Source organism: Lichenostomus cassidix, chromosome 9, assembly GCF_008360975.1.
Source record: "Lichenostomus cassidix isolate B80296 chromosome 9, HeHo_3.0, whole genome shotgun sequence".
NCBI classification, from domain to species: Eukaryota; Metazoa; Chordata; class Aves; order Passeriformes; family Meliphagidae; genus Lichenostomus; species Lichenostomus cassidix.
In genome coordinates, this window is record NC_139490.1 from 10,830,340 (window position 1) to 10,854,758 (window position 24,419).

Below are 24,419 nucleotides of genomic sequence, written 5' to 3' on the forward strand. Positions count from 1 at the left end.
ATGTCAGTTGGTTTTGCAGAGGTTGCTTACTAATTTTCACCTCATAAAGATTTCAGAAGGGATTCTAGCACTTTGTAAAACTGCTGCAGTGATGTCTTCCATGTTTATTTATACACACCTAGTAAACTCCCTCTAGTAGCCAAAGGGCCTGGTTTCCTCAGCACACAGCTGGTGACTTTTCTTTTTTTCATTGTGCTGGATTAATGTTCTCGAATGTGAGCAAAGTGTCTCCATTTAATGCAGATATTTGTTCCCAGAGGAGATGTGAGAGCCCAGCTCACCTCTCTAGTCCAGGTGCTCTTGTCCAAAGAGGGCTGATGGTTAAATGCCCTGTTTTGTGTATCCTTTCTTCTGCAGCTGCAGCCAAATCTGCTTTCTATTTGGAGCTATTGGCCTGATTTCAGCCTCTGTCCCTTCGGCATCTTCCCTGTCACACTCAGCACAGGTGGCTCTAGCCCTCTGTTCAGGAACTTGTAGGGCAGGATCCCAGCCCAACATGGATTGGCTCAGCTCCAGCCAGGTTCATTGCCCAAAACCTCAGCTGTTGGAAAGTTTAGTTGATTTAAAGTCATTGTGAAAGTCTGTGCAGCTCTGTACAGTGATTTGTTCCCACTTTCAGGATATGTGCCCCATGAAAAGCTGCTTAAACTGTTGGAGTGTAAGGTTTTCTCTGTTTTCAGCCAGACTCTGAGTCCTCCAATCTTCCTGAGACACGTTTTCATTTCAGTTACACCAAAGTAAATGCTACTGAGGACAGAGAAGCTATAACACCAAAATAATACTGTGAGAGACAAAAAACATTTTACTTATTTTGCTGGTTTACTCTTCATCCTGTCCAGCAGGATCACCCTAGTGTTCCTGCCCTGAGCCTCCCCTGGCAGTGATGCCTCTGAGCCAGACAGGGCTTTGCCCTGAGTCACTTGCAGGGCACTCAGGGTGCCCCTCCTGAACATCTCCCAGGTGTGTTTTTTAGGTAATATTGGTGGTTAAGCTTCCCCCAGTGCAAGTCAGCAGCAGCCAGCACAGTGAGCAGTTTGGGGCCAGTGACAGGGACAGAAGTGCCATGAGCTAAGCAGTGCAGGAGGTTTTTCCAGGGGTGTTCAGGGCTGTGCTCCTGGCAGGCTAAGCCAGGGTAGCTTAACTGTCTGGACAACATCTCCTGCATCTGTGGGTGTTTCCTGCTTCGTTAGTTTCGCTGAGCCGTATACCTCCCTCATCTGGAATATCTCCACGGATTTTCGTGAATTTCTCAGGATTTTCATCCTCACTAAAGAACATTTAGTTCATTGCTCATAGTACTGACACTACCTCCACCCTGCAGTGACTGTGGCAGACAGGCCAAATGCAAAGTTGAAGTAGGCAAGAACATCCTCCATTGGAAATTTTGGGGGTAGATTTTTTGTCTCTTTGTCTGTACATATCAGACCAAAGCAGTGTGTAAGCTGGCCAGAAAAAGTATTAAACAAAGCTGGTATGAAGTGGGTGTGCAAAATGAAGGGGAATTCCATTTCACTGGGGCCAAGGAGAAGTATTGAACAGCATGAAAGGAGGAGTATAATGCAGAGAGGTGTGTGGGCACTTAGCTGCATGAAGAGCAAGGGAAAATAAACCCTGTACAGAATTATGCTTTTGGTGGATCCAACTGCTGGTATTTTGGTGAATTATTGCTGCTATTACAGCCACCTGGAGCATGTAAAAAGGATGAAACTTGTCACTTTTTTAAAAAAACACTTAGGACCATTTCCTTAATTCCCAGCCCTTTGGAGGGCAGTGCCCAAAGCAGTTCTTGCTCACTGAGGGAGGGGAAGGAGCAAGTGGCCTGCACTGAGTGTGCTGGGGACTCCTGGAGCTGCAGTGCTTGTTCTCCTCCATGCTCTCCAGCAAGCTGCAGTGCCTGCCTGGCTGCCAAAGCTCAGTGTGTTCCAGGGGATTTTCCCAGCAATGCTCATCACTCCTGCCAATCCTGAAATCCATTTCTGCCACTCAGATCTGCTGCTCATCCTTCTGCTGTGCTGAGCACTGACTGTTGCAGGTAATGGGCATTCCCTCTCTCCCCTCCCTCCAGAGGTGTGACCTCTGCTGCCCGGGTGGAAGGGGAAGGGAATGTGTTAATGGCTCTGGAAGGAGAAGGATGATTTTTCCTGGCAGCACTTTTAGGTTTGCTTCCAGAATATGTACAGTTATCATTTATGCTCCTTTAAATTCTTTCCTTTACTCAGAAGAGGTCAGTGCATAGAAAGAGAATTTGGATTATTAGGCTGCTGGCACTGACCTGCATTTTCCACTGTGTGTCCTTGGAATACATTTGGTGCCTCTCTTCATTTGTTTATTTTTTTCCTTCCCCTCTTTCTGCCCCCCCTTCAATAAGATGTTGGATTCCTCTTTTAATGAGAAATATTTTAAAGTTTTCAAGTGATCCATTAAATCACTTTTCAATTTCTCTGGGAACCTTAGAATTGCAAATTTGATCTCCTGAGGTGTGAAGAGTCCAATGAAATCCCTGAGGCATATTAGTTTTGGGTCTTCAGTGCGCTCAGAAGACACCAAATTTGTGTCCTTGCTACTAGAACAAGAGCTTTGAAAATGTGGGATCTAATCCTTGATCCAGAGGTGTCATAGCTGTCAGTCTAGGCTGTCAGTTTGCAGATGGGGAAGGTGCTGATGAGTCTCTGGGAAAGGAGAACTCCTGGCTTTGTAGTGTTGAATCATTGTTAATGTCATGATAAAGGCTACCTTGGTCTATGTGATATCTCTTATACTTGAAATCAATGTTTTTCAGAAAGTAATTTTACTTTAGGAAGGAAAATGATTTTTTATTGTGAATATGATTGTAACTAGTGACTCTCTGTGGTGCAATCCATCAGCATGTTCAGCTGATAACTGAAAAGCTGAGATCTGAGCCCACCTGCAGAAGGATTTTCCCTTTCCTCTGCCCATGTCAGGAAGGTTGGAAGTTGATAATTTTTAAGGCCCAGTTTAACCCAAACCATTCTGTGATACTGGCTGCAGGGTTTTGGCCACACAAGGCTGTCTGTTGTAAAGTGGATCTGTGTTTCTGGTGGCAGCTCCCATCAGAAGTTGCAGGAATTGCTCCTGCACCCCACAGTGATCTCAGGGGCTGGGACTGGGGAGACAGTGAAAATACTGCCATATGAAATGACCAGGGATGCCTATGATGGGATGATAGTAAGTTGTGGTTCTTAGGAACCAGTCCTACTTCAGAGTACAACAGAAATAATACAGCTTCTCCTGCTGTTTTGCTCTAAAAGAGATATTAATGTAAAAATAGAGTAATTCAGAAATAACTGTCTTCTCCCAGCTGGCTGTCATGGCAGCAAAAGCCCCATAACAAGCCATTGCCTGAGCCAAGGTTATTTCTAAACCACTTCTAGTTCGTGGAAAACAATTTGCAAAATTTTGAGTGGTTTGGGAATAAGAAATGTCATTTTACAAATCGTTGCCTGCTGCAGGAAAAGCAATTGTCATGGATCTAGAACATAAAGACACAATATGGGCTTTTTTAGTTTATCAAGTCACCTGACAAATCAGAGGGCTACCAAAGAACATAATTTCAACAGTCAAACAGCTTCTGCTCTGCCTGCATGGTGATTATACTCTCAGTTTACATAGATCTTTGCACTCCTGTGGTGCTTTCATAACATCACTGTAAGCCCCTGACATTTGGGTAATGTGAGGAGCAGAGAACATTCACAGCACCTACAGTCATCAGTCACTGTCAGCCCTGGCTGAGGTTTCTCCTCCTTACCCCTGGGGCTGCACAGCTCAGATGGCTCTTTCTGACACCGTGCTTTCCATGTTTCCCCCAGAAAACAACCTGGAGAGCCTGGATGGTGTGCCCAGCTGCCCAAAGGCTTCAGAGCCTGGGCAGGCTGCAGGAAAAGGGAGAGGCTTCTGCTCATTAGCCCTGGCTGCTCCCCAGGGTGATGCTGCTTGTATTGAGTTATTCATGTGGCAGGAGAGTGAGGGACCTGCCTGAGATGGGGAGGGGGGAAATCACTGAATAACAAAAGACAGTCTTTGGTCCAAGGAACTTAGAGGATCAGGTGGAAAAAAGAGGTGGAAGAAGGGCAGGATTGAGGTGCTTCAGGTAGTGGCTGTGTTGGATAAATGCCTTGAAGATAAGGGTCTGACTTTTTCTCCATTCAGTCTCTGCAGCCAGAGTTTGCTCTTTGTCAATCACAGGTGCCACTGCTGACCTCAGAGCAATGACAGCACTCTCTGCTATCAAGGTACTGACTGGAGAGCAGTTATTCCACTTCTAGCCTGGCTGAATAGAAGCCAGTGCCTTGTCTGGGATGGGAAGAACCAGGAATGGCCAGTAGCTGGCTGTTTTTTTCTGGCTGTTGATTGTTTATTTGATCTACTGAGAACTAAATTCATCTCTCCATGAAACAGGCACTCCCTGCTTCTGACAGCATTGGAGCTCTCCGAGCATTTTGTAGGAGCAGAACTTACACCAGTGGCCTTGCTGTGTGCCCAGTGATGTCTGTGTGCAGCCAGACATGGCGTGGCACCACCCAGGGCAAGATTTCTGCCCCATGGGATGAGCAGAGATATCTAGCAGGGTGCTGAGTCTGTTACTCTTTCAGTAGCAGCCTTAGTAGCCTGCTTCTTTTTTTGTGTGTTTAAAGTGCTCCCTGTGTTATTTATCAGGGACTTTTATTATCTGTTATTTTATTGCAGTTTTTGCAAAAAGATCAGCCACTTCTGTGTTTATCTTAAGCATATCTGATGTACAAATCTTCCATACTCACCCAATGCCATTTTTTCCTCAAAGACAACCAGGTTTTGCTGTGGCAAGGCTGGGCTGTGGGGAGTGTAGATGCTTCGGATCCCAGAAGGATCCCTTGTGATGCAACATCCCAGCTTGTGTTCCATGATTCAGTTCAGTGTCTAGCTCCAGGTCCTCTCTGACTGGTCACTGCAGTTGTGTGCTTGGTGACAATGTACTCCGTTTGGGGCTGCAAGACAGGGCTTGGAGTGCTTAGTCATTATTATCTGTTCTGTCTCAGTCCTCTGGTTGGTTAGTTCCAAATGTATTTTGGATGCCTAATAATTCAAAAAAGAAATTTCTAGAAGAACATCAGAAAAGCCATCCCCAGTATATAAATTACTGTGTTAATGTGACTGAGCTCCTGCGGCTGAGATTGAAAATCATTTTCAGATGCCGTCAGCATCTTTTTTTTGTGCTTTGTCTCTGTCCTCCCATGACCATTGCTTGGAGAGCCATGTGCACACTCGAAGGATTTGCTTTGAGAGGAGGGCTCAAATATCAAAGTGGAAAGAAAGCATTCAAACCTAAAAGCTGACCATAAACCCCAGCACATCATTTTCAGGAGCAGAACATTATTGTTACTCTGCTGACAAACTTCTTTTGAGGGCAGCAGCACGGTCCAGCACCATTTTAGATTTGTCTTGAAGCCACACATAACTAAAATAAATATATGGTTACATAAGAAACTATATTGCATTCCTGCTCCGTGGTTCCAAGTGTAATTGTAAAGTAAGCACAAATGCAGTGTTTCTGCCCTTAGGGAGGTCGAGGGCCAACCTCCTTCCCCACACAATCCCTTGGGTTCACACCTGGGATAAATGGGCCAAGCCAGTGTGAGGAAGGTGGGTTTGTCCCCTCTTCCAAGGTCCTTGTGTGAGATGTGGGGCTTCTGTGGAGATGAAGACAAGGCACAGGTAGGCAGAGGCACCAAACAGGCTCCAGAGAGCAGCCACGTTGCAGGGAGGGCAGTGTGAGGCTTTTGGCCATTGCCCAGCTTGCTGTGAGTAACTGAAGCCCAGAGGATTACACAGCTCTCATGGATCTCTGGTGATTTATGCAGCTCATTAGCAAGCCAGCAATGCCTGTAGTTCCAGGGAGTCACTGCTGCATGGCACAGGCTGCTTCCCACTGCCTGTGACCACGGGAAGGAAGGGTTGTGCTGAGGAGCTGTGGCAAACCTGCACTGCTAGAGCTGGGCTTTGAAATTTGGCAGGGCATCATTGTGCTTCTTTGCCCCTGAAGGTGTTGTGAAAACATATGAATCATTGTTTGTTTCCAAAGGGCTTGGACACTGTAACTTTGAACGGGATAGAAAAACCCATGAAGGAACCCAGAGATCCTCGTGAAAGACAAAGCTTGGCCTGCAGAGAGGAAAGCTCTGACTGTGTGGCTGGCACAATGCAGAGGTGGACAAGGAAACATAGCAAGAATAAACAGGCAGTGTTGGGCCATTGAGTTTTCTGAAGTTGTCAGTCTCTCAGTTTTAATCAAGCACAAATTGTTCAGTTCCATGCAGAAGCAACTGGATAATGTTCATTGCCCTGTGCTCCCTATGGGATTAAAATTGGGACTTCTCCCTCACTTTTTGTCTAGAATACAGCAGCCACAGGAGGGAATAAAGCTGGTGAGATTAAAGGGCATTTTTCATGTCATAATGCTCTGAACAGGACTTTATAGCCCTTGGCCATAGGATATTATACAGTGCTCAGTCTTCTGTCTCTGTTTCTAGACTTGCAGCATAGTATAATAATGTGTGCATAAGTTCCTAAAGAAAGCACTAACTAGATAAAATCTGAGACACTTGAGCAGCAGGACAATGACTGCTGTAAAAGCCCACATGCAAGCAAATGTTGCCAATATGAGAAGCCACACATTAAAGGAGGATGCTAAGGTGTGAAGGACAAATGAACTGACACCTGTCTCAGATAACAAAAGTTTGAGATTGATTTAGAAAAGTGATCAGTGGCATTGACATTGTGGACAGCAAGGCCCTGAGAGCTGAATCCAAGGACAGCTAGTACAAGCAGAATGAAGCTGAAACTATCCCCATGCACCTACACAAGCTGAGGGCTGAATGTCTGAAAAACAACTTTGAGAAAAGAGCTGGGGGTCTTGGTGCATTGAGCATAAGCCACTAGTGACCTTGCAGCAAAGAAGGCTAACAGTATCATGGGCTGAGTGTGCACAGCTGGGCTGCTGGGCTTCCCAGTACAAGACAGGTGTGGGTATACTGGGAGGGACACATCTTGGAGAATTTGCCATATGTGAGCAGAGTGAGAGAGCTGGGGTTGTATAGCAGAGGTGATCTTACCAATGCATATAAATACCTGATGGGGAAGTAAAAGAGTCTTTCCAGTGGTGTGCAGTAGAAGAAGGAAAGGGTACAAACTGAATACACAAAGTTCCATTTAAACATCAGATTTTTCTCTCTTTTTCCTGTTGCAGTGACTGAAGAATGATCAGGCTGTCTAGAGAGGCTGTGGAGAGCACTGGCAAAATGTTGCTTTTGTTGACCCTGCTTTGAGAAGGGGTGTAGGGCCAGTCAATCTCCAGAGGTCCCTTCCAAGCTCCACCATGCTGTGTTTCTGTAACAGAACACAGCTCTCCTGAATCCCAGGGGAATGTTTGAAATGAAATGGTTACCAGGATCCTGTCCATCTGCTCTATTTTGATTAAATGCTGCCAGCAGAAGTATATGTTCAGGTATGGAGCTGCACATGCACAGGTGGTTCGTGCATATGCAGAATCCCTCCATATGCAGGCAAACCAGCACATCCAGCCAGCCTCAGCCTGTCAGAAGAAAATGTAAAAGATTACTAAATTCCACCTAGACAGAATTTCCAGCTGGAAAAAAAGAGGAAGGATGTGTCTGGGGAAACCTGGCCGTGTGCTATTCCTACCTCTGGGATCTTGTGCTAAGTCTCTGTACAGAAAGAAAATTTCTCCTTAAATACTCACCTATTCAGAAGGGTCTTTGTACACCAGGAAGGATATACTCATCACTTGATGATGTGGTAGGTTACTTACTATTCATCATTCTTTGTATTCTTCCCTTTAAACCTTCCCAGCTATTCCAGACAAGGGAAAGTAATGAGAGTGTGTAGCTGTATCTAAAGGCTTGCTGCTTTTCTCCTGCCAGCACATCCAGCTCATCTGGGCACAATCAATTCCTGCAGCTGTGCCACTGTTTTATTTTATGCCCATTGCTTGAGAAAAAATAAGTTGTAACGAGAGAGTTTAGTCTGGCAGTTACTTTTACTGCTTTTTATTACAGTTGTGTCACACAGTTCTCTGTCATTCTACATGTTTCACTCCTCTCTGCAGTAACACGACTGCAAAAAAGCAAAATGCTGCCAGCTGGGTGAGCTCGCAGCTGGAGAGGGAAGGAATAAGGAGGAGCTGGGAATTGGCACTCAGCCCTTGGTACCCGTAAGCATACCTGGACCTATTCAAAGCAGCCAACACCTTCCTCCCAGTTTTTGCGGGAATGCTCGGGCTGTGGGATTGTTCATTTGCAGCAAACGCAGCTCAGCCCCACAACAGTGTGGCCACCTCTAGAGGGCGGCGAGTGACTGAGGAACGGTGGTGCTGTGACGGGATGATTCCTGGTTTATCCCGGAGTAATCCAGCTGGGACATGCAGCTGTTTAGCGAATTGCAGCTTCCCTGCAGAAAGGTGCAGAGCCTAGCAGAGACGGGTCTTTGTCCGACTGAAGTGACAGAGGAGTTGAAGTGGACAAGTAATGTACCAGACTTTGGCTCAAGCATTAGGATGAATTTACAGACTGTTGTGAATCATTAATTCTTCGAAATACCAGAGAATTCCATTTCTAAACAGCATTGGTTTGTTCTGTGCCTTGAAAGAACCAATCCATAAGTGCATTTAAACCGGAGAAAAGAAGGGAAAAGATCAAATCAGCCAGCACGAATTGCTCTGAACTCCTGGGTTTAGATTAACAGTGAGCTCTGTTTGGCTTCCAGCACAGCCCAGCCCTGCTGTGCAAGGCTCCATCCCAGGGATGGCCTTGCCAGGAATGAGGGGACAGAACCTCCCTTATTAACATCGTTTGTTTCAGGAATTGTTTCCATGGAGAAACAGCTTCCCAGCCCCACCTTTCCCATGACTTCGTTTCCTTTACCTGAGTGTCAGGTAAGAAACTGGCAGTGAGATTTCCTGCAGCATCCTGTGATGCTGTGAGGAGTCCACATGTGGCCCTGCCCAGCTTCCACACCTCTGGCTCTGACTGAAGAATATCATTAGCCTTCCTCTTTTTCCCCAGACTGTGGTCATCATTTTGCTGATTAGCTGCTTTCTTCACTTCTTCTATATCTCCTCCTTTTGATGCCAATAAACGAAACTCCTTCATACTTCTAAATTCTGCAAGGAAATGATGAAAAGTTGTTTGATTATTTCAAGTGTGAGGTGAGAACAGAGTTTCAGGGCAGTACACACTTTTTTTCTTTGAGCATATCTAAATTTGAGCTGATGCTATACCTACACATCAGTGCTGTGCTGCATGGCCACACTTGTAGGTGGCTCTGGAGCTGAGCTGTGTGCTCTGCAGCCAAGGTGCACACCTGGCTGTTCTGTGCTTTGTGTGCTGTGGCACCAGAGTTCATGGGCCTTGAAGAGTTTGTTTCAGTGACAGAGGCCATCAGCACACATTTTTGACAAGGCAGGCAGTGTAAAAACATCAAACCTCTTCTCTCCTAGCACAGGGCTGGTTCCCATTTTATATTTAGCATTGACTCCAAGGAGCATAGTCAGATGGGATGGAAACACAATCTACTCATTTGCATTTCTGTGTTGCAAGTTGAGTCAGGACCAGGCTGACACTGGCCCAGAACTGTTACCATTTGCTTGGTGCATGGAGACATCTGGGTGTTTTTGTTACCCTTGTCCATTAACTCATGGATAACTGTGTCAGTCTCACAAAAGGTCCTGGTGCTTTTCCTGGCCATCTTTGCTCCTCACGTCCACCTTGGGCTGGGAGCCAACGGCATGGGCACCAGAGATAAAACATCTTTTATTTCCAAACACAACCTTCTGCATCAGAGCATGCCTGCTAAGGAAAATCTTGCCTTTCAAGAAGCTGTCCTTTTTGGGGCTTTTGCTTTGTTTTGTGAGAGCTTTTTATGGATTCATACACGTCATGACCCAGCACCTATCACAAACACATAATTCTGGCACAAAGGACTTCTAAAAAGTACATATATAGAAACTGCTAGTAGGAAGCCTAACATTCCTGAAGAATGTTACTGTCTTCAGTGTTATTTTCTACCTTCACTCTGTGGGTTTTGTTTCTCCAACTCTATCTAGCTGCAAGGAGTCATCTTAAATGGAAATGACATAGCAAAACCTACTTTGATAGCTTGCAGATTTAAAAATAGCTGTCTTCACATAGTTTTTCCTTCCAAGGTAGAATGTACCTTCTATTGGAAAATATTCATGCAAATTGTTAATATAGGGTCTCTTTTCCGTAGTCTGTTTCACAGTGAGTCATCTGCTCTCTGGCTCTGTATATCTACATGCAAATAGGTGGGAATTGGTTTCTGAAATTCTCTCCTTTGTATTGACTGAAAACGTGGGGTGGTTATTTTAAAATGTTTTCCATTCTCTGGACGAGATATGAATGTAAATGCAATGAAAATAATATTGGATGTTCTCCCTGTACCAGTAATGTCACTGTAAAATGCTAGGTGTTGATTAATCTGGTGGAATGCTATTCCCCTTTCAGACTGGTGTCAGAATTGGGCCAATTTTATCTGAAGAGTTTATTGTCTCAAGAAGTAAAAATAAATTGAAGTTACCGTAATTTGGAATAGCTCAGCTTTTTGTCTCAGAGCCATATGAATCAGTATCAGCTGAGCACCTGGCTTGTGGAAACTAGCTCTTTATTTTAAAAAATATAGTTTTAAATTTGAAAAGGAAAAAAGCACTTAGGGTATTTTTTAGAATTTTGGGGTAAACCTCGCAAAACTGGAAAAATATCCACTTTTGCTAACTTCCCATGCTAAACCCAGAACTGGACTGTTTCTGATGACACACTCAGTGTTCAGTGAAAATATGAATAATGCCAGTAATCAGAATGCCTCAAATCACAAGCCTTTACTCCTTGTCAGATCAATCAAAAACTCCTGAGGACAGTCTACTGCTTTGGCCATAACACCTGCTGGACTCTGCACTGTTCATGTTGATTTATGAGGGATAGATGTGGATGTTGTGTGAGGAATCAGTGGTCAGGGGAAAGGGTTACACACCTTGAAGGGGCTGGAAGGTAGAGTTCCCATGGGACAATTTAGTGACAGAACAAGGAGGCTCCTGTGACTTAGATCACAGGGATGAAACAGCCCTGCTGCGTGTTTCAGTGGGAGAAGGGAAGGATTGAATGCACAAAACTCTCAACTGTGTATTCACGTGCCTTCCTAAGACTTTAAAGACAAGGCCTGATAACCCCAAATATAGTTTCCTCAGGCAGGAGTGCTGAAGAGCAAGATTGCTCAATACTTACACAAGTGAGCCCTTGCTAACTCCTGCTCTCTGAATCAGAACTTGTCTGAATCAGGGGAAGCACTCAGCCAGCTTGACTGATTTGCAAACTAGTGTTGAAAGATTTACAGAAGTTCTTGTGAGGGCATGAGGGCAGTAGGGAGGCAGATTTGTCTTTCTCTTGGATGGTAACAAAAAGAGCTTCATGTCTTGTGTCCTTACATCCTCCAATTTTCTTTTTTTTGTCTTCATAGTTGAGAAAAATTACATTATATTTATTTATTCGTGGTTAAGATGATAAAGTCTCATTCCAAACTCTTGGTTACCCTAACTTAATTATACTGTAAGTATAATTAAACCACAGCAATGTTGAGGATATCTGTTCCATAGCTGCTCTGCCAGCAGAGTAACCACCACATGCCTTTTTCATTGTCTGGGAAGCTTCCTTGGCAGCCTTCACTAGAAGGTGTCAAACAGGTGTTACTAAACTGAAGTCAATTTAAAACAGAAAATTAAATGTTAACACTCTGACACACTATTCATTTTTATAAGTAGAATTCCTTCTTTTGTTTTGCTTGTTTGCTTATTTTCTGGCTTTGTTGGTTGGTTTGGGGTTTTTTCCCCAGAGAGAAAACCCACATGTGTGCTGGTTATGTATGTCCTATGCTGAGGTCAGCAGCAGCCCATGAAGATGAAAAATTACCCAGATCTGACTCTTTCACACCTCCCAGACAGAGTTGATGATACTTGTGTGTATTGGCTACCATTTATGAAATCTTTTAGATCTTGTAGGAAGGATACAGGGATACATTTTGAAATAGAAGAAGTGGCTATTGCTTGCCTTAAGGGAAGAGCCTCAACCCCACAGTAGGTCCAAAAGGTGGAACAGAAGTGGCTGAAGTTTTGCTGTAGCATCACTGATCAGTGGAGATCAAATTGATTTAAACTCAAGATCTTAAAAAAGGGGCAAAAAAGAAGATAGGCTTATTCTAGGGAAGCAATCAGGGAAAGAAATGAGCCCTCTGGCACTGCCTAGGAAAGACAGGCATCTTTAAAGCTCATGCTTTACAATTCAATAACTTAATATTTCAATAACAGAAACTAAGCATCTGGAAGACTTAAGTTCTTGTCACTTGATTCAAAAAGCACACTCCTTTCCTAATTCTTAACTTACAGTGGTGTTGGTCTACTAAAAACACACTAAATTCATTTTGTAGTTAATACAGTCTTTCTGATGTCCCCAAGAAATAAATTTTAAAAAACCCCTCAGTAATAACTCAGGACATCAGATTTCTGTACTGCAGTTCTTCAGTTTACAAAAGTGGGAGTTCAGAGGAATGGTGATGCTGCTGAAAATCTTTCTACTCCCATGACTGTCTGAATCTTGAAATGAAAGGAAAAAAAAGGAAGATAAACAGCAAAAACCCCTATACCTTTAATTACCACCTAATCATTTTGATCACAGCAATAAATATAGCAAATGTGAGGCAAGTATGTGTGTGAGAGTGCAGGACAGAGAAAGGTTTAGGGCAAGGATCAGTGGAAAATCTTTAGAAATGATGTAAGAGAAAGGAAAGGCAGGGATTGGAGTTTGTAGCCTACACCAGAGACTATAAAAACTCTGAAAGAAAGCTGAACATTAAGGACAAGTTAGGAGGAAGAACATAGCAGGACCATTAAGGTTGGAATTGCTTGCATCCAATGCAAGGTAAGAGGATTGAGGACAGAATGTGCTGGGGATGTTTTGTGTCTTCTGCTCTGTTTACAGAAGCTTTCTTCCCTCCTGAACTTTCTTCCTTTTACTTTTTTCTTTTTTTTTTTTTTTTCTCTATTAACAGACATGAACAAGGTATAAAGATGCCTAGGTCTGATGGGAAAAGCACAATTACTTTTTCCAGTTTGGGATTAAGATAATAAGGTGCCTATCACCTAGGATTTTTGGTAGTAAAACTGAACCACAAATATTCAGTGGGAACTTATTTCCCTCACTTAATCAGCCAGTATTTAAACAGAATGTGTCAGTGCATTTTGCAACACTGACAAATTACTTTCCTGCTCTTGCAGGGCTTTGCAGTAAACTGCTGTCTATTTATATTTTTATGGATTTTCCTTTTGTGTAAGTTATTGTCAAATGCATATTACTTCATAAAATAAGCTGAAGAACTATGACAGAATAATTCTTTTCCATTACTAAATATCATATGTGGTAGACAAGTTTGATGCATCTAACATATTGAAAAACATGAGATAAATGATTTAGGAAAAGTCTTTAATTTATGGATGTGCAAGAGGGTTTTATTACGTCCCATGTTAGACAAATGTTGATCCAGATTCTGCTACATTCCTGCAATAATAGAATAACTGCAGAAACATTCCTACACTAACAGAGTAATTATCATTATCCAGTGATCTGACTATAGATTTGCACCACTCCAAGTGAAGGCAGACTCTGATTCTGTGATAGTCACTGTAAGTTCTCCAGTCTGAGTTCAAAACTATTTCACTGGGTTTTTTCTCCTCCCACACTGAAGTTGTACAAGTAAATACATGCAAATAACGTTTGGTTTAGATGTCCAGAGGCTACAGTAAAGTTCAGAATCTACACGTTTTTGAAGCACTAGCATGCAGTGCCTTCAGTTTTCCTTGCTTGGTTTTTCAATTTGAAATTACTGTCCTCTCATGGGAAGTGCAGAGCTGAAAGCTGAGAGGACATTTTGTGCCTCTGCCCACTGCTTCCCTCAGGAAACTGATTATTGCATTTATCTCACCTGTATTCAAAATGCAGTTCAATCTACTTTTCCTATAGAATACTTTGAACATTATGAGGAATAACAGGCAAAAACCCCCAACTCAAACCAAGCAAATCTATGGTGTAAATGATGAGAAAACTGCAAAATATATCTGACAAGACCAGGCATTCTTCATTTTTTATAAATAGCTGCCACACTGATTCCAGCAGATTAGGACTTTGTTTTCACTCTGAATGAATGACAAGTGCCTCTCTGGGCTTCTTAAATAGCAAATTAAAACATCCAACAGTTGTTAGAGCTCTCTTGTTAGACCTTGACAAAGATTGCAAGTGCTGCAGTTTTCCTTAACTCAGAGAGACAGGTTCCTCTCTCATTTACATTTGCAATGCATCTTCCCCAAGACTTTTCTTCTCCAAATAATATCCTTGATTAGAATGTTTAAGTGTTTGTCCAGTAAATAAGTATCAGTGTTGGAATCTTGTTAAGAAATTCCAATGCCATTCTTGTCTCTCACAAGCTTATCTTGAGGGATATTTTTATTATACTTCAAGTGGTCTGATTTTATATTGATAACCTATTTTGCTAATATACTCCTTATACCTGGTGTGAAGATCTTCTACTTATCACTGGAATGCTGTCAGGAAAGAAAATTATTTTTCTAATATAGAAAACCACAATCTATTTCTTGATTTTTTTTTGATGGAAAGCTTTCTTATTTTTGCTTCAAATGCTGAAGATGGCACTTTAACAATGGAAAGCTTTTGGTTTTGTTCTAAAAATGAAGGAAGGCTGAATGTCAAGTTGTTAGAAATTTTTAAGAAAAGTTGGCATGTTTAGTCAGTACAAAAAGTGTAGTATTGAGAGTTTGTTGGCAATGAAGAATAGTCTAATAATGTTTTGTTTCCCATTGCACATACCAGGAATACTGCAGCTCACTCAATTATCTTCTGAGGAAAGGTGCAAATAGGTTTTTCCCACTAGGGGGTATTTTCTTACACTTCATAGCATCCTTCTTTTTTAATAGACCCTCAGCTTCTAGACGGGCTTCATCACTGCTGTTTGTCTCCTGCTTCATGCTTCATTTTATGGTATATGTGTGAGTTTGAGGCTTTTAATTTCTAAAATTAAAGATTTTCATATTTCTAATTTCTAAAATCTGTTGCTAAAAATGGATTTATTACACAGTATAATAGTGTCAAAGCGTAGCCAGCTTTGCAAGATGTCCAACTTGTGTCCTTCCTGCCCATTCTAAAGAAAAGTGTCCTCATTTTTCCTGTATGGCCATTTGATTTCATGCCCTGTTTTCAAAGGAAGAGATGAGAACCATGACTGATTGGCCTTTCACAAGTGTTTGCCCACCTTTGTCAGTTAATTTGGTCCTGAATCATGCTGATGTCTGTTCAGAAAAGGTGCCCTGCATGGCTGTGTTTATTTATGCACTTCTGGAACTCCACCTGGCAATTAGAGGGTCATTTTTCCATCCTTTCTTCACATGATGAGTGCTACTCCCAGAGATGTTGTGTCCCATGTGGGCAGGGCTCAGTCAAGCCCTGCAGTGACTAAACCATGACTGGATCTGTTTTACCTGAGCACAAGTGGTAGGAACAGCTGTGAGCTTGAGCATCTCTGAGCCAAAGCACAGCTGTCAAACAGGCAGAGGTGACTAACATGGTGATGTGAGAACATATCAGGACCAAACGCTGGAAATCATGTTGTGGGGAATGCAATAATTGAAATAAAGGCTGAAAATCAATGACGAATCCTGACTGCCTTGAGAAACCTTCAAGGAACTTCATTTTCAGGAAGTGGAACATGCTTGGCCTTGAAATATTGTCTGACAAAAAGTTTCATTTGGGACACAAAAATAGCTAGGCCTTATCTCAAAACTACTAATCATTGCCTCTTGAATAAGTTTATGAATTTTAAGTTCTTTCTGGTTCCACCAGATGAAACCTGTTTACCTACATGGGAAACTGAAAATAGAAAGAAATTTACATTGTAGAAGTTGTCAGTGTCTGTACCACATATAACAAAATATATAGCATTGTTTAAAAAACTACACCTACTCCAGGAAACACATTATTAATAACATTAAGGGCCTGACACTGGCAGCTTACATTTCGTTTTGCCACGGAAGTCCCATGCTTCAATGTCTGGCTTCAGTATCTTTTAGGAAGAAATATGTGAGAAGTGCTTCATATCTCATCAGTGGGATGAGAACAAAAACACCACTCTAACCCATTTTTGAGCTCTGCTTTTTCTTTCACACAGGGTCCTTCATCAGTTCTGAGATAACTAGGTAGGGGCAGGATTTTTGGCTTCGTGGTGATACACATGATCAGAGGATCCATTTTACAACCCCTAAAAGTAATGCAAATTTATTTCAACCGCAGCAGACTTCTTAGAACTTCACACAAGCCATTTATAAGTTGGTTTCTTTTCAGTAAGATAATCATCCATCATAATTCTTTTTGGCCAAGGTATATTCCCATGAGATGTGTAATGTGAGGCTAGTGAGGCCAATGTTAGTACTCAATTTGATTAATCAATCTGATTAGCATATGTAGCAGCAGTTAATATTCTATTTTGTTCCACTGGAGCAGCAACAAAACAGCTCAGCAAGTGGCTTGCAGACCCAGCTGTGATTTCCCCAGGCCCTCCTGGCTAACAGGAGATGAGGGCTCCCCAGTGCCATTCCGGTGCTCATGTAAGAGAAGCACTGGAGAACAAAGAGGCACTGCCAGGAGCTTCCCAGTGCCTGTGGGACAGTCAGGGCTTGGCTCTGCATCAGATCAGTTTGGGAAGATCCAGGAGAAAGCCTCGAGGGGTCCTGGGCTCAGCCATGAGTTCTCATGGCAAGAGCAAGGTCCTTGTTTGTAGGTGACTTGGGCACATCCCGTGTTGGTGTGACAACCCCGAGCAGAGCACAGCCATCCATCCAGGCTGGCAGCTGCAGTGAAGGATTGCAGTGCTGGATGTGATGTCTTGCCTGGGCTCTCTTGCTAACAGGCCAGTAAGAAAAATAAGGCCCTTGTGATTTATGCTTGCAGAGTAATCTCTGCAGTAATGTGAAATATCATAGTTCAAATGGGTAAGAACAATGATGGCTGTTACCATTTTTGACAGGCAATGGGTTTGGAGCTTGGTGATGAATTGCATTATGTCTGGGGCTTGTTCAGCCCACTTATCTTCAGGATGTCATTTTGGGTTTTGTTTTTTTCTTTAAAAGAAAAACATCTTTTAAATCCTTTGGTTTGATGTTGGAGACTTAACAGTTTCTGTTTGGTAAAATGTTTTGCTTTCTTGTGATCTTTTCTTGGAAAATGGCTCTGCACAGATTCCTAAGTAAAAGTTTTGTATGTTTATCCTGCTTTGATAAGGTAGAATACTGTTCTTTCTTTTATCTTTGATTTTATTTTAATTGGACCTGCAACAAAGATACCTAATTATATGAGGAATTTTAGTTTTGACACATTTCAAACTGAAGTATCACTAAGACACATAAATACATCTGAATTTCAGACTTGCAATTACATTTAGAGAAGGGTAAACCATATTTTATGTCAGATAACACCAGACCCTGAGATTCTAAAGACATGGAATTATACACCAATCCCTTGACCTAGCTCTGTGAAGCTGGTGGTGAAGAATTTTCTGGAAGGAGGGAATTTTAATACATATATTAGGAGTGCATCTTGAAAAGCTTGCCTGAGCTTTGCTTATTCTCCTTCAGTAACAAATACTGTGCAGCCTCTCTTAAAGTCTCTCTTGGAAGGTGAGATATGGATGGGGTGAAGCAACAGCCAGTGCGTGGCTGGGAAAGCCTCTGCTTGGCCAATTGCAACAAATGAGCTCAAGGAGAAAACCCAATAACTGCTTTTAACAGCGAGGGTCCTAGGACATGGCTGAAGCTGGAAAACTAAGTCCCAGAAGGAAAGCAGAAGAAAGTGTGAAGTTGGTTGTATTTACATAGTCCTCATCGCACCATTAGTTTCGTAAATGCTTTTGTAAGGCTGAACTGTTCCACTACAATAACCCTGCCTCTTTCTCCTGCTTTGGTCCCATCACTGCATGAAAAACAGTACAGCAGGATCTTGCTGGACTCAGGCTTTGCTCTCTTCTCACTCAGTGACACCACCTCTTTAGCTGCTTTCTTTGGGAAGTAGAGCCAAGCTTTAAGTCCTTACAATTTCCTCTGCTTCTAATTTCACTGGCATTGACTTCTGACTAGTTAATCAAATGTCTTTAGTGTTGCAGGTGCCTTAGTGTTTATTTTCATTAGTGTACCAGTTGCTATTTTTAGCTCTTTAGTCTTTGGGTTGAATGAATACCAGCACAGATATTAAACCATAATAAACATATGTTTTTAACCTTGCCATTTATTTTTACATCTCTGTATCCAAATAATCAGGATGTGGTTACCTGTGAAGGTAGCAGAGTGCTACTTCAAATTTCAATGCACACCCACAAAGAAAAATATACATTGCAGAGGGTTACAGCTTTAAAAACACAGACAGACCCCTGTGTTTATGTCAAGCAATGGCTGTTGCTGTCAGAGTAAGAGACAGTGGTACCACCTGGATTAGTGCTTTGACTTTGTCCTTTTATTCCAGTGAACTGTCTGCCTCACCCCTGCAGAGTAACCAGCAGCTTCCTTCCTAACTGCCCATCCCTTATGGACAATAATAATAAATAAACAAATAAATATACACTGCTGCTGCTGCAAGGGTTGCACCACTGTGCAGAAAGGAATCCAAAGATTGGCAGGGCTGTATAGGAGCAGAGGAGGGAGCTGGTTCTGCATGCAAAGGTGAAGAGCATTCAGCTGGCATTATCTTGTTGCTGGGTTTTATGCCGTGACTCTGTCAGATAAAACTTATTAACAGCCATGGGGAGAGTCTCCCTTTGTTTTTACTTCTTCAAGACCTTTGGAGCAAAATTCCTTGGGGAATGCTCATTAATTGGTGAAGCCATTAACAGATTGCTGTCGTTTGCAGATGCTGCAGTTGCAGCTCGTGGTGGTGCATTTGGCCCTTGTGATTGCCCTGCTGTGGTGGAACTCCAGCTCTGTGCTCCTTGCAGAGGCAGCTCCAGAGGTAGGTGAAGGTTTCTGGTGGTTGTCATGTTTTCCTCGGGTGTTTTTAGCCACAGAGTGTGGAAGACACCACGGTATCCAAATGCTGTTGGGAGGTCAAGGATCAGTATTGACCCTGTCAGGGCTGAGGAGCCTCAAGAAGAGATACAAATTGCATGGCTCAGTGGGGGACAGACAAAATGAAGTCTCACCCAAATTCTCACAGCCTCTCCTGAAACATCAGGGGATTTCCTGTGTGTTAAAACATTGTCCACTGAATAGAGAAAACTTCCTGAACAGGGGAAGTAGGTGATGGCAGAGGGGAAAGAAAAGTCCTGAACTGAAGGGAAAGTTTAATTCTTCTTCTTAAATACAAATAATAGCATGAAAAGGCTGCAGCTTTCAGAAGCAATAAGGAGGTTCCTGAGAGATCACCTGCACAGAAGTTACAAATCAGAGGAGACAGACTAGACCAGGAGGGGGAAGGGGCAAAGCCACTTGACTAAGTTTTCAAAGGAAAGCAGCACATGAAATGGGAGAGTTTTCTCATGTTTCACCCAAGATGATATGCAGGGGTTGCACCTGAAAATACTTCTACTGCATTCCCTATTTTTATGTTATCTTGACATAAGGCAGATTTGGCAGAAAAGGTATTTATGTAATGGTTTCATGCCATAAAAAAAAAAAAAAAAATCTGGTATCTAAAAGTTTACTCAAAATAGCACTGTTTGGCTCTAGGGTTTTTACATAGGTTTTAAGATCAACTTGAACATTAGATAGCAACTGAAGAATACTGATGGATCCTTCTACCTTGCTCTCTGTCTTCACATAAGCATGACCTGATTCTCCAAAAGGGCTGCAGGAGCTGTTTTTGTGCTGCAGACACCTGGTATCCTGCCTCCATCAGCAATAGATTTTTGTGAAAAGAATATAAGAACAAAACATCTTGGGAGAATTCTAGATCTAGATACTTGCATTGGACCACGGCATGTTTTAGCTGCTGATGACCAGGATTTGTCTTTGAACCAGTTTAAAATCTCAGTATCCATGACACCCTTTGGCAATGCATTCCCCTTCATCTGGGTGCTGTATTTAAAAAGTAACTCCTTATATTTATTTTAAATCCACCATCTGGTGACTTCACTGGGTGGACTTAGAAGCTCTTTCTCTTGAGGAAAAAATTACTAGTTTTTATTCATTTCATTGCTGTTCCTAAGTTTGCAAACCCTCCACTGCACCTCCTGCACCCACTCATCTCTGCTTATCTGTGAAGTTGAACTTTGTTCCGTGGTTCACCATAGGAAAACTCTTATCTACGTCTGATTATCATTTTAGCTGTCACTTCTTAAAATTTCATTTTATCTTTTGAAGACAGAGTTAGTGGGATTACAAGATATTCAAGAGCAGAGGCTATTTTTGCCCTTCTAGTTTCAAGTGTTATTGTAGATATTTATCGCCACTAACCACAAGGAAGAGTTCAGTCTTTTTTAAAGGCTTCATTCTGCTGCAAACCTCTGTGAAAGTTTTATAACCCTGAAGGAGAACAGAAAGGACTTCTCTGTGTACTTGAGGCTCATAAAAAGTAGAATCAGGGGACAAAGTGAGATCCTTTACAAAAGCACCAACAGTACTACATAATTTGTGTGATCATTGTGGTCCTGTGCTTCTCCTCATAGAAAGGTCCTTTCCTTTTCTCCTCCCCATGCAATGTTACTTAAATTCATTGAATGTCAGGGCTGAGCAAGTTTATTTTGGGACATGTTTTGCATAACAATTAATAATTTTGTCAGATATGGATAGAAACTTGTAGAAGTTTTCATTGCTATTTATTAGCATTCATTTAAAAAACAAAAATCAGTTTGCTAAAAACTATCAGGAGGGATATTGGAGTTGGGCAATGGTGATTGCATTTTTCAGAAGGATTAAGTGACTCAGCTCATGCTATAAGTGATACTGATCACAGTGCTGAGATAGAGATAGTGGGATGGCCTGCAGAAATAGGCTTTGTGAAGTAACACATTTTAATACTTCTTGCAATAAAAATGAAAGAAAGTTCAGCTCTATTTAAAAAAATTGAACAAACCAGACTTTGACAGCAAAATCCTGTGGGTGGAGAAAGGTGACATTTCAGAGAAGGAACTTTATTTTAAAACATTGTCTGAATTTCAGTGTCCTGGTAGTTCTGTATTTACAGGACTGCTGCTATGACACTGGTTGAAGTGGTTTTTTTTCTGGGACTCGAGCAGCCAGCAAACTGAAATTTTACTGCTTTCTTTTGCAGCCTTTGGAGCCTTCTGCTGCTCTGGGAGCAGAAGGACCCATTCCACCCATTGCCAGTGAAGAGAAGTCAGCCACCAACTTGGCAGCCAAACTGTTCCTTCTGGATGACTTGGTGTCTCTGGAGAATGAGGTGACTGAGACCAAGAAGAAAAGAAGCTTCCCAGGATTTGGCTCCCCAATTGACAGAATTTCTTCAACCTCTGTGGATACTAAAAGCAAGCAGAGGTAAACTCAAATGCTCTTGCTAGATAAAGTTGGAGGAAGGCTGTTGGGAGGTGTTCTGAATACTGCTGGGTTAGCTTTAGCCCCCAGCAGGTTTGCAGGTCTGTTGTGAGGTACCTCTGATGAAAAACCTTTCAAGCAGTGTGTTTCAGCTGGGATGTATAACACATGCACTGGTTCATTTATCCCTACAGTGCTATGCAGCTTCCAGACAACATTCAAGTTGGTGTGATTTTCCTTCTTTTCCACTTCTTTCCACTAGTGTGAACTAGCACTCAGTTTAAAACTACATTTCTGGTCATGAGCTTGTTTAAAGCAAAAGATGTGCCTGAGGTTCAAAAGCAGAGGGGCAGGGCTGGGTGCTCCTGAGACTGGGGTGGAAAGAAGGTGTGGTGGTGTGCATGTTCTGAACAGAAAGGTGAAGGACTCGTCATGAAAATGGGCAGAGAGACAGTAGAATGAGCTTCAAGACCTCCATCCACTTTGGATAAGTTAGAGTTTATTCAACACAGCAATACCTTCACAGCATGTGTTTGAAGATAAACTTGTTTATAACAGGGCTAAGCAATGAGTGATGCTCGCCATGGCTGGGGAGAGACAGTGAGTTTGAGGCAAAGCTTTAGGGGCTGTTCCCTCTATCTGAGAGAGATTCTCTGTCTTGTTCTGCTCTTCTGGTAACTGTCTTCTTTTGGAAGGAATCCCTAATGCCACGAGGTATTTAATAACATGCTTAAAGCTTAATCTGGAAACGGAAAGTATTCACGAGAGCCAGTCAATATTACAAGTACTTTTTTTCAAACAAAGTTTTGCAATATTTTCTTGTTGTTTTTCCATTTATCCACCCAGTCTGCCATTAGGACTGTTTGGCTGCTGCCAAAAGTGATAAAACACAAAATTCTTAAAATCTTAAGTAGAATTATTCTGTTCTGTCTTCCTCTTCAAGATATCAAAATCAGCTCACTCTTCATTTGCTTTTTACCATGTTTGCCCTTTCCAAGCGAAGAAATAAAAGGTCATTTTTGAAGCTATGCTTTTTTGCAAGGTACATGGCATTCCCAAATTTTCTCATGTTTTCTGGATGGAAATCTTCTTTCATTTTATGTGCAGTACATGGGAAAAACTAAACAAAGAAACAAACAAAAATCCCAACAACAACAACAACAAAAGCAAACAAAAAAAAGGGAAATTGTTATGAAAAACAGCTGGTCTCTGAATAATGAGCTGGTGAAAATGAGTGAAATGCTGCACAAAATCCCCACTTTCCCAGCATCATCAGCACAGTTTGCAGTGTTGCACTGGGATTATCACTTTGGGGAAGCTGTTTAGCTTTTAAGTTTGAGGTTGAGCCATTTATTATAACCACATAAGCTGCCTTGATCACTGCCGTGATAGTCTGGTACCCACCATCAGCAAGGATTGCAGTTGCTATGAAAGAGTAATAAGGCTTTTGATAGAAAAGTATCTTTAGATAGAAACAGACAGAGGCTGCCACACTTGGAGGAGTAAAACAGAGGACTGAGCACCCTGTCACAGTCGTTCAGCCAGCAGATAAGAGCTCATTCCTGTGTGAGCTGAGCCCATCACCTTTAGAGACCGGGAAAGTAATTTGTGAAAGCTGATTAATTGACTGAGCCTCCCTAGTCAATGCGATGTGTGCAGTGCCTGGCACAAAGCAGAAACTTTTAGAAAAGTGCAGATCAAATGGAAGACCAGTTAACAACTCGTTCTGGCACCCAGCGATGACAGGAGAGCCCAGACCCTGATCTGGCATCAACATGATCTGGCTTTGAAAAGCACGGGGAAAGCGTGCAGGAGGGCGAAATTCGGCGGGAGAGACAGAAAGATCCACAGGCAGACAGAGAGAAAGAGCCTCCGCGGATCTTCGATAAGGCTGTTTTAAGTAGAAGAAGCCCGTTTGTCCCTGGCGAGTGCCGCACGGGGACCCTGCGGGGCTGTGGTGGCGCGGGGTGGCCGCAAGAGGGGACGCTGGGCTGCGCTGCCGCTCCGCTGGCACTGCTCCGTGTCCATCCCTTCTCTGGCTGCAGAACAGGACAGCGTTACAGTCCTGGGGCAGGAACACCGCCCCGAGCCACCCTCGCCCGCCAGTTCTAGTCTAGGAGGTCATTCCCCTTTGCTGCAGGCAGACAGGCAGCTCGGGATGGTTCTAGCAGCCCCGGTGTCCCGTTTGTGCCTCCCCGCCTGGGGGAAGCAGTGCTGCCTCTGAGGCACCGGGCTGAGCATCCTGGCTTTCCTTCCCTTGCTTTGCCGGTGTCTGAGTGCAGCGGTGCTGGCTCTGCTGGTGCCCGAGGAAGGAACAGACCCCACAAGCGGCTCCCCTTCCTTCGCCGCGTTCTGTAAGCGCTCCGGAGTGAGTGATGTGCTCCCCACATCCCGCATGCACCAGCAATTCCCATGCCGTGACCTCATCCGAAAAGCAGCTAGGAAAGCGTCGCTGGGGCTGTGGATGCTGCAGGGTCTGGAGTGCAGCCCACGCCCGAGAGGTGAGGGGGAAGCAGCCTGCTGGGATGGACAGCACAGCTCTGAGGGGTGTGCAGAGCCACAGCCCCAGGCTGAGGGAGCTGAACAGAGCTGGCACAGAGTTAGACTTGAGTGCACCACAGCATTCCCCTCTGCTTGTTGCTTTGTGGTTGCCAGCTTGCAGAACAAAATTTCGTTTTATTTATGTTCCTCGATGAGGACCGATAAAGAATTAATCTTCCAGGGCTTCTCTTGGACTTGCATTTTGCTGGCATGAATTTCTGAGGGCAAAAGTTGAGGTTATTCTCAGCTGCAGGAAACCTTGCCATTT

General features: G+C 43.0%; 1 protein-coding gene across 2 annotated transcripts in view; it reads left to right on the forward strand.

Moving 5' to 3' along the window:
* The window catches only part of OSTN (osteocrin), a 51,497-nt gene that overhangs the window by 23,528 nt on the left and 3,550 nt on the right, over window positions 1-24,419 (forward strand). Inside the window, exons 1-3 of one of the 2 annotated variants that reach the window (XM_085069401.1) lie at window positions 12,889-12,992; window positions 19,032-19,130; window positions 21,390-21,613. In XM_085069401.1, coding sequence (XP_084925527.1) covers window positions 19,032-19,130; window positions 21,390-21,613 — 323 coding nt within the window. In that variant the 5' untranslated portion in view covers window positions 12,889-12,992. Of the gene's footprint in view, window positions 1-12,888; window positions 12,993-19,031; window positions 19,131-21,389; window positions 21,614-24,419 lie in introns of those variants that run through there. The other variant, XM_085069400.1, reaches the window with a different exon arrangement.